This window comes from Ruditapes philippinarum, unplaced genomic scaffold (genome assembly GCF_026571515.1).
Source record: "Ruditapes philippinarum isolate M1 unplaced genomic scaffold, ASM2657151v2 ctg723_1_1_1_1, whole genome shotgun sequence".
NCBI classification, from domain to species: Eukaryota; Metazoa; Mollusca; class Bivalvia; order Venerida; family Veneridae; genus Ruditapes; species Ruditapes philippinarum.
Genome location: NW_026866929.1, coordinates 675,578 through 686,386, shown reverse-complemented (window position 1 = coordinate 686,386; position 10,809 = coordinate 675,578). Strand labels below are relative to the sequence as shown.

The window sequence follows — 10,809 nt, the reverse complement described above, 5'->3', positions numbered from 1 at the left end:
ATAGGATGATTGTCCATATTGGGTTGAAGACCCTATTGATTTTGGGGTCACAAGGTCAAAGGTCAAGGTCACTATTACTTAGAAATTGAAAACAGTGTCTTTAGCATAACTTAAGTTCAATTTGGCCCACAGTATTCAAACTTCATAGGATGATTGTCCATATAAGGTAGAAGACTCCTATTGATTTTGGGGTCACAAGGTCAAAAGTCAAGGTCACTATGACCTTAAAACTGAAAACAGTTGTTGGAACATAACTTAAGTTTGATTTGGCCCACTGTGTTTAAACTTCATAGTATGTTTGTCCATATTGGGTAGAAGACCCGTATTGATTTTCGGGTCACAAGGTCAAAGGTCAAGGTCACTATTACCTTAGAAATGAAAACAGTTTCCGGGGCATAACATAAGATCCATTTGGACCACGATATTGAAACTTCAAAGGATGATTGTTTTGGGAAGGAGTTAATACTTTATTTAACTCCCATGCCTTACAAATTCTTCATCTTTACTAAAAAAAAAAAATCACTTTCGGGCATATAATGCTCCGCCTAGCGGTGCTCTTGTTTTTTTTTTGTTGTTTTTTTTTATACGAAAAAAAACGTAGGGTCGGCGTATATTATTAGGTAGGGTCCCGAACAAAACAATTTTTTTTTAGGCCTAAGATATTCTTGTATATTTGCAGAATGTGAAGCAGAAAAGTCTATCTATTTGCAGCCAGCATCAGCCATAAACATATGAAAAATGTTCAAGTTAGAATCATATATCACTCCTTTACTGATGGGGTACTTAGACAAATATGTCAAACTACGCCCAGAGGATTTCCAGCTCTCATTATGGGGAGGTGATGCTGTATTATACAACCTTGACCTCCGTCTTGACCTGATCGAGAAGGCAATACAGCTGCCCATAGTTTTCCAGAGCGGTCACATACATGAGCTACGACTTCATGTCCCCTGGACGAAGCTAGGATCTGATCCTGTTGTAGTAACCATTAACACAATAGAGTGCATCTTAAAAGTGAGAGATACAGCATATAAAGACAAGTCACGAGCATCATCAGAAACTCCCGGAAAATACAGTCAGAAACAAAAAGCACGTAAACAAGAAAGTGTTTCTCCCTCCAGGTAAAATTATATTATCTATAAAAATAAATTCATTAAGAACAGCAAGCTATATCTATAACCCCTTTGCTGCTTTACAATTTTGTCTAAGCATCCAGCAATTGTTTAGGTTTGATTAAGTTGTTCACCTATGATTTTTAACTGCTATATATGGAAACTTTATATTTGCATACACCTTTAAAAGTTCTTCCTACTACATCCATTTGCAGGGGAGAAGGTTACTGGTATTAAACTCTAAATATCAGTTAAGATATATATCTATAAACACTGTATTAATTTTTAGTGTACAAGCAAAATTTTTAATTATCATTATCAACAAAGAATACTAGTTGATGGAATTGGATTGATTGCTAAATAAGCTTATGAAAGTGTTCTTTTACCCTTTATTCATTTTTTGTCAGTTAAGCTTTATGCTAAATATAGATCTATACATGTATTTTAATTATTTCAGGCTATCTGCAGAGTTTGATGAACAAGATTGTTAACAATGTTAGCATTATTGTTAATAACCTGATTTTAAAGTTTGTCGAGGATGACATAGTTCTTTCCCTCAATGTGAAGTCTGCCGAATGTTACAGTGTAGATAAAGATTGGAATAGATCTTTCATCGAGCTTTCAGCACCAGACTTTGTATTGAGACGGACTGTAAATTTCTGTGATGTAACAGTCTGTTTAGATAAAAGAGATGCTAGTGGAAAGATTGAAAACTATCAAGATCCAGTGGTGTGTATAGATTCTAGATTTGTATTAACTTTGGAATTAGACAATGACTCTTGCAGTTTTGATACAGCAGGACTTGTTAGAATTTAGGTCAAGTCTGACATGAGTCCAACCTTTTGTCAGCTTAATGTTTTTTATCTATAAAGTCCTTTGAACTGTATTTTATGTCTCTGGAATTTACAATGGTTATTTATTAATTCAAAGAGTGGAGAGTCCATGATAATACTTCATAAAAACAATGTTTTTCTTGGCATTTGCACTAGATTATTGAAATAATTTCTTATGAATATTAACAAAATATTCGCAAGGATTTGGACATTGTTGAATATTTTGCTTGACTATTTGAAGAATAGGGAGAGCTATTGTACTCTACCCAAGATCCATAACTCTAACATAGATTTTGACATAATTATGACCCTTTTTGAATTTATAGAATTCTGCATTATTCAAGCAAGGGGAATAGTCCAGCACTCTGTCCTTCTGACAGCTCTTGTTAATTCAGTTGGCATTTACTGAATAATGATTTTGTCTTGTCAAATATTTTGTCACTCCTAAAATGTTTCATTGGTTTAAGGGAAGGCATCTTATGGTTTCTTAATTTGATATATTTTCTGTTGTAAATTTCATTTTTGTGTATGTAATCTCTCACAATATATTTTGTTTTTGTTTCTAGGTCTATAGATGTAGCATTGCCAGTAGATTGTATACAAAATATGAAAACATGCACTCCAAATACCCACTGGAGACCAAATTGAATGTGTACTGTGAACGGCTGGACCTTTCGCTAACAGATACACAACTTCCAATGTTGATACGTCTCATTGAACTCTGTCTGGCATTGTATTACGGGACCATGGAGTTTAAAATTGAGTCAAATACTGATGAACCAGATCAGCAAAGTGTTGATAGGGAATCAAAGACAGGTGAAAATAATATTAACCAAATATATTTTTGCAATACTTTGTCTTATATTGTCTATATTTACATCATAGAATTGGATTATCTATTTACATAAAGCAAGATTGATATTGAAGAATTTGTAAATGTCTATTAGTATCTATTGACATTGTTTATTTTGACATTCTTGTTTCATTGTGTAAAACATGTTTCATGTTTATACTACTAGTATTCAGTTTCTGAAAAGTTTATTGAAATAAAATGTCTGTCTTAAGATTGACCTTAAGGTATAAACAGTTTCATTAGAAATATTTCATTCATGTTCCAAATGTTTTAAAAATAAAATCAGAGCAATTAAATTTCATTAAAACAGGCCATCATTTAATCTATGATGAATATTTATCATTACAGAAAGTTCTGTGGGTGAGCCGCCACCTGCCATGGATGAAGCAGAACAACAACAAGGCTGGGCATCATGGGCGTGGTCATATGTGCCTCAGATTTTACCTGATGAGGAACTAGATGACGCCTTTCCACAGCATTCAAAAAAGCCACCCCCATTGATCTTTACCCTGGGCATGTATGCCTATAAAATGACAGTGAAATTTAAGGTGATTTGAGTACTTCTAACATACTTACTGTATCTTGCAATGGAATGGCATAAAAATGAAGTTTTGTTTCTTTGTTAATGTCTTAAAATCATGTGAATATTTCAGACATTAAGTTTCAACTCTTATATCTTTTAATAACTTTAATTTGTGTTGATTCACTTGAAACTTTTATTTTTCCTTCCTAATCAGTTGACAGAGTATTTAAAAGAGAAAGCACACTATGGACCAAGAAAGGTTGTATTTAAGCCATTCCTTTACCTGGAAAGTGACGGTATTTCCATGGAGATGTTAATGCAAGGCCTCACATTCTTTGACATACAGTTTGGTGTGACCAGTCTGGCTATCTACTCACAGGGACCGTGTATATGTGGGGCAGAGGGAGAGGAAAACTCCAGGGTTTGTATTTCAATTTTACTTTGTAAAACAGAACAGAACAGATTTTATTATACAATATGACTTGAACATAACAGTTCCTCGTCATTACACAAATATACAGCATACATTAAATATAGCAAGAGTGAAAATACAAACATACAAATTTAACATTTGGTCAGTTTTATATACATTATTCATATTTTTCTTTCTGATACTAAATGATTTTATTACAATATATTGCTAATTTACTCAAAGTATTTGTATGACATGCATTTAACAGATCAATAAATGTAACATACTAAGATGCCTATAGTAATAACATGGTATCTACAATTTTCTGATTTTCAAGTCTGATTCAGGGGCAGATAACTCAAAAACGAGAACGGTGACCCCAATTTTTTTTAGCTTAAAATGTTTCTGTTATCATATTCTAACAACATGCCAAGTTTAAAGAAATTCTATAGAACAGTTTTAATTTTGCCTATATGTCTATACGAAAACTCCTGAAAACGTCTTTTTAGTCAAACATACAATACAATACATAATTGAAGTTCCAAAATACATTATTTACAAGCTTTCCTCACAAAAATTTATTTAATTAATTATTCAAAGTATCTATAACTATTGGAAAACGTAAATTTGATTATTATTATTATTATAATAATGAAAGGACATTTGACAGGACATTGTTGTCAAGTGACTGAATGTCTGAAGTACTGTTTCCTTGTGAAACAGAAAATGAAAATTAATCTTTTTAACGATGATGCAATAGTTCAGAATTTATATAATCTTTATCATTTATTATAATCTAAGGATGTAAATATATTTTTCAGAACAATGTGCTGCTGTCAGGGGGAGACAACCTTGTTAATAAGACTACAACAAATTATATCTGTCAGTCTTTGTTTGACCAACAGTGTCCGGAAAACCTGGGCATACCTATATCTAAAATACTGGACTTTGATGAACATAGACAGGTATGTTCACAGTTGTAATAGTTGACATCAACTTTATTTATAATGATGAAGTATTCAATGTTAGTGCTCACCAATTTTTTTAAGCCAATCACCGACGAGGATTTTTCAAATTTTCAGGTTACAAATCTTAATAGAACAGATTTTATATAAACTGGACGTTTTATATTATAAAACGCAAGTGGGGGGAGCACTAAGCCGGTTAGAGTGCATATTGGATATTCTTCGTAATTAAGAAAGCTACAGTCGCTTCGCAAGCTCCGCTCCTTTTTAGCTTTCTTATTTACGAAGAACACCCAATATGCACTCTAACCTATACTTAAACTGTGTACGCCATTTTTCATGGAATGACACAAAAGTGTCACATTGACTGTTCCATGGTGACCGCTGTATGAACACATCTGCAGTTGTTTCTAAATTAAAAATTTTACCATTTTCGTGTTTAAATGTTGAATTCTGCTTAAGCAGGTGCGAGGGGGCTTGGACAGTAACTTGCATTTTCCAGTATGGTCCATTAACGGGCACAATCAAACCAACCTGCAACATTTTTAATTTAGTTGTTTTGGGTGTTCTTTAGGGATTCTGTTTTTCTCTATTTTGTTGTTTGATCTATAGTCCTTCTGTAATTTGCTGATGTATTGTAAAAAATGTGTTGAGATAAAAGTGTCAAGATCATTTCTTTGTTGCAAAGATTAGATTCTTTTAATCATATATATGTTTTCTGTTGAAGATGAATACATACATGACATAGTAACAGTAATATTCTATTTTATTTAGGTGTATACAGAACAATATGGTGTGCAGAAGTTTGGATTTTTTTGGCTTGATAGTTTATACAGTATGGTAAAGCCTCATGAGAAAACTCCGCAAGCAAGTATGTACATTTATATATACATTTGAATTTAGTCATTCATGTCCTCAAATCAAATTCTTATTTAATGTTTGAACCTATGACCAGCGAGCTCAGAGGCAGATATTAGTATCTTAATTACTAGCATGTTGCTCTTCCCTCTCCCTCAATATTTAAGTAGTACCTTTAATCGAAAGATCTTACAATATTATTGAATTACTATTTAAACCTTATACTTGGCACTTCAGACCGTTTCAACGTAAATAAGCAATCTTTTAAGCTATAGATAAATAATTTGTGAAGGGTACCTAGATATCTATTTCACCAATGACATGGGAAAGTCTTTTTATGGCGGTATTGGTGCAGATGTAACGCTTATATACAGACCAAATATATATATCCCTGTACATATAAAATACATATTCAAATTGTACTTTGTTGTTTTGTTTTTAGCTCACCTGTCACAAAGTGACAGGATGAGCTTTTGTGATCGCTTTTCGTCCGGCGTCCGTCAGTCCGTCGTCCGTCCGTCGTCCGTCCGAAAACTTTTACTTTAAATGACATCTCCTCATAAACCACTAAGCCAATTTCATCCAAACTTCACAGGAATGTTCCTTTGGTGGTCACCTTTAAAAATTGTTCAAAGAATTTAATTCCATGCAGAACTCTGGTTGCCATGGCAACCGAAAGAAAAAACTTTAAATATCTTCTTTTCAAAAACCATAAGAGGTAGAGCTTAGATATTTGGCATGAAACATCTTCTAGTGAGTGTCTACCAAGTTTGTTCAAATAAAAGCCCTGGGGTCAAAATTGGCCCCGCCCCGGGGGGTCATTGATTTTCCCTATATGCATATAGTAAAAACTTAAAAAATCTTTTTTTAAAGAACCCAAAGAGCTAGAGCTAAGATATTAGCATGAAACATGTTCTAATGGGTGTCTACCAAGTTTGTTCAAATAAAAGCCCTGGGGTCAAAATTGGCCCCGCCTCAGGGGGTCATTGATTTTCCCTATATGCATATATAGTAAAAACTTAAAAAATCTTCTTTTAAAGAACTCAAAGAGCTATGGCTAAGATATTGAGCATCAAACATGTTCTAATAGGTGTCTACCAAGTTTGTTCAAATAAAAGCCCTGGGGTCAAAATTGGCCCCGCCCCGGGGGGTCATTGATTTTCCCTATATGCATATAGTAAAAACTTAAAAAATCTTCTTTTAAAGATCCAAAAGAGTTAGAGCTAAAGATATTTAGCATGAAACATGTTCTAATAAGTGTCTACCAAGTTTGTTCAAATAAAAGCCCTGGGTTAAAATTGGCCCCGCCCGGGGGGTCATTGATTTTCCCCTATATGCATATAGTAAAACTTAAAAAATCTTCTTTTAAAGAAATCAAAGAGCTATGGCTAAGATATTTAGCATCAAACATGTTCTAATAGGTGTCTACCAAGTTTGTTCAAATAAAAGCCCTGGGGTCAAAATTGGCACCGCCCCGGGGGTCATTGATTTTCCTTATATGTGTATAGCAAAAACTTAAAAAATCTTCTTTGAAAAAACCCAAATAGCTAGAGTTAAGATATTAAGAATGAAACATCTTTTAGTGAGTGTCTACAAAGTTTGTTCAAATAAAAGATCTGGGGTCAAAATTGGCCCCGCCCCGGGGGTCATTGATTTTCTTTATATGTGCATAGCAAAAACTTAAAATCTTCTTTGAAAAAACTCAAATAGCTAGAGTTTAGATATTAAGCATGAAACATCTTCTAGTAAGTGTCTACAAAGTTTGTTCAAATAAAAGCCCTGGGGTCAAAACTGGCCCGGCCCAAGGGGTGTCATTGTTTTTAACTATATGTGTATAGTAAAAACTTAAAAAAAATCTTCTTTTAAAAAGCCCAATGAGCTAGAGCTTAGATGTTTAGCATGAAACATCTTCTTATGGGTGTCTACCAAGATTGTGCAAATAAAAGCCCTTGGGTTAAATTGGCCCTGCAACGTTGGGGGGGGGGGGCCTATATACAGGTGAGCGACCTCAGGGCCATCATGGCCCTCTTGTTTGTTATTGTTTTGTTTTTTTTTGAGGGAGGGGGTGTCTTATTTTGAAGATTTGTTATGAAAATAAATAGTATTGTAACAAAATAAAAATGCTTTTCAATTTATTATCAGGCAGTAAGTCGTCTGTATCCAGCCAAGATGATTCTACCGTATTTGTACAAGAAAATGCCCTAGCAAGATTTGTTGTTGGTCAATGTCATCTGAATGTGTCAAGTACAACTGTACACAGAGTACAGAAACTACTAGATGCTGCTTACAAATATGAATATGAATCTTATTCTAAACCACGTAAAGGTACATTGTTATTTATTGGACCTTTACTTGTATAGTTATTATGCCTGAAATTTTAATAGAAACCTTTGTCTCATGATATAAATTTTATAGTTTCTCTTATTTTATATGACATAGCTGAAGTGGTGTGTAAGTTCAGTACTGAATTTATTGAATGAGTAATGAAGCTACACAAATATAATAATCTATTTATCACATACTTAAAATATAGACTGTTAAAAGTGAAAAATACTCAATTTTTCATTGACGAGCCAAGTGACATGGTAATGTGATAAACATGTATATAATAAACTAAAAAGTGATTCTTGACTTCACATGTCACTTTTAATTTTAGATATTGTTGTTAGATATTGTTGAATAATATTTGTTTTAGGCTGTTGGCCTATTTATGCAATAAACTTGAACTTAGATATTTTCTTTGTAAGGATGAATGGATGATATTTTATTAGACTATCATGGTTATATTTATAGAAACTGTTGATGAGAGTAGACCACATCCTACTGAAGATCAAATGAAATCCCTGGAGGAGTATATTCCTACAAGAATGTACCACCTGACCTTGCTTCAGCCAATCATATCCATTCTCTCCGCTGAACATGCTCACTGTGATATTGCCAAGAAATCCTATAGATCTTCACATCATAAGGTGTATATTTATATTGAAGGACAATCCTCCTTTGTTTATATTCTATACTTTTAGCTTAAGGGGATTTTTCTGGTTTGTTATACTGTTTCAGATAACACTGGTTGGCAGAAATACTGGCAATGTCCCTGGATTCGTTCTTATCATGCTTGTTCTTTAGGTACTACTTGCTTGTTTACATGAAAGTGTTTTAAGATCAGTTGAACAAACTGACTGTCATTCCTTACCGTAACAATCATAAAGGAATGACATGAAATATACATGTGTATGATTATCAGTTTTCAAGCATTTGATTTATTAGACCCGAGGGTAAAATTATTTTGTTACAGTGTTTTTCTTGATTTATTCTTGTGCCATAATATTTCTGATTTTATCACTGTTTCAGAACAAGCCCCAGCAGGCTCCAGTATTACACCCACTGTTTGCGGTACAGGTTATGAGTCAGAGGTTTGATCTTCAGATTACATCACCGATGTACCCACGTAGACTGGTACAGCTTGTCAGTAAGATAGCCGGTCCATCCAGTAACTTACTACACCACTGCCACTCTCATACACAAATGAAGGTAAATGGTAGAATGACAGTCATATTTCATTTGAAAATGTTATATTTCTTCTATTCTTTTCTCTATATTTCTTTACTATTTCGGAAGTTATTACCCCTAAATTTGATGAGAATTACTGAAAAATATTTCTCATCTATAAGCATTCCCTTTAAGGAAATAGATAGAGTTTGATACACTTTAAGATAGGTATGTGTTTGGCAGCTTTTATGAATTCTACAGATTTGTTTGATATCTTTTCAAGGTTTTTGATTATGTTTTAAGAATAAATGTACATTTTCATCAATTTAGTTTACTTCTATACTTTCAGTTATTTGGTTTTCAAGTGGGTGTGACTAAAGTGGATAGTACTGGGTCAAGGTCACCTGTACTTACCATTCTGCCACCAACAAGTGGGGCTATGTATACTAGAAAATTGATCCTGCCAATGTATTGGTATGTGTTGTTTTATCACTTTATTTGCAATGATTATTAGAATATTGGTAACATGCATTCTTTTTTATCCAAACCAAACCTTGTTTACATAAACAAAATTAATAACTTTTAACTTTGGATTTTGTATACATGTTAATTACTTTCTTTCCTTTGCATTTCTATCAGGACTTGTTATTGAAGCTATTGTAATGGTCTTGTAATGATGTAACAATGAAGTACCAAAATTATACAGCCCTTACTGCTGAGTTTAACAATACTGTATACACTTGTGCAAGTTGACTTAGTTTTATATTTGCTAAATCATCAAATAAGATATAAATCTCTAAAGTCTTTGATAACATCTAGAATGTTTAGTACTCTAGTCCTGAAACCCTTTTCATAAGCAATGAACAATACCAAATTATAAGTTGTAGAAGTCTTTTAAAAGTAAATCAGCAGAAAAGCTGCAAGTATAATTGTTGTAAAGAAAACAATTAATTCTTTTACTGCTCATGTTGCATAATTGATTTGCCTAGCTTTAAATTCTAAACTGTCCATTGTAAATGTAAAGGATTTCAATACTAAATAAGCTTAAAGTAAGTTGACAACAGTTTTTAGTCTCATAAGGCTGCAAAGACTTGCATTCTGTACACTGACCTTACTCTCTGCTGGTGGTATGTGCAAGTTGTGTCTAATGGCACGCAAAATAGATAACTGTATCTAAATTGATTCTATTACTATAGGACAAATTCATATCTACCAAAGTTGGAGAAAGTGTATGAGCTGCCTCAGATATCTCTAAGCTTATCAAAACCTGCCCTCCATGTTGTCATGGAAATTGTGTCGTCATGGAAACAGAATAATCCTAAACCGGCTGACATCCTAGCTAGCTCATTATTAGAAGACTTATTTCCATCACATGGTATGTACATATTTCCATTGTCCATCATTAATCTTACCTTTTCAAAGTAGTTTTACTTACTACAGATAGTGTCAAAAAGTCAATGGTTTGTGCAGCAAAATGGGTGTAACCATTTTGGAAAATTTATTTTCTTATTAGAACAATTGTTGTGCATATTTCTTATCTTGAGAGCCTTCTTTTCAGCAAAATTGAAATGAATCATCTTTCAGCAAAAAGGACCCCAAGTCAGCAAATTAGTTCTGTTAGTAAATATGAATTAGACCACCTGTTAGCAGAAGAAAGAACTTAAGAGCAAACATGCACAGCTTGCTCATGTTGTGCATTAAGTGAAACTATCTACCTATGTCTCTAGCATGTTCTGTCTATATTATAAAGAGTTATACAGCTTT

At 33.3% G+C, this 10,809-nt stretch overlaps 1 protein-coding gene across 1 annotated transcript in view; it reads left to right on the top strand.

Annotated features, from left to right (window-relative positions):
• Window positions 1-683: 683 nt before the first annotated feature.
• The window catches only part of LOC132734231 (intermembrane lipid transfer protein VPS13B-like), a 50,646-nt gene continuing 40,520 nt past the window's right edge, over window positions 684-10,809 (top strand). The window contains 13 exon segments of the mRNA XM_060720935.1: window positions 684-1,109; window positions 1,111-1,121; window positions 1,570-1,841; window positions 2,512-2,761; window positions 3,147-3,346; window positions 3,536-3,742; window positions 4,555-4,698; window positions 5,473-5,569; window positions 7,699-7,881; window positions 8,350-8,525; window positions 8,908-9,087; window positions 9,395-9,519; window positions 10,242-10,420. Coding sequence (XP_060576918.1) covers window positions 739-1,109; window positions 1,111-1,121; window positions 1,570-1,841; window positions 2,512-2,761; window positions 3,147-3,346; window positions 3,536-3,742; window positions 4,555-4,698; window positions 5,473-5,569; window positions 7,699-7,881; window positions 8,350-8,525; window positions 8,908-9,087; window positions 9,395-9,519; window positions 10,242-10,420 — 2,395 coding nt within the window. The 5' untranslated portion in view covers window positions 684-738.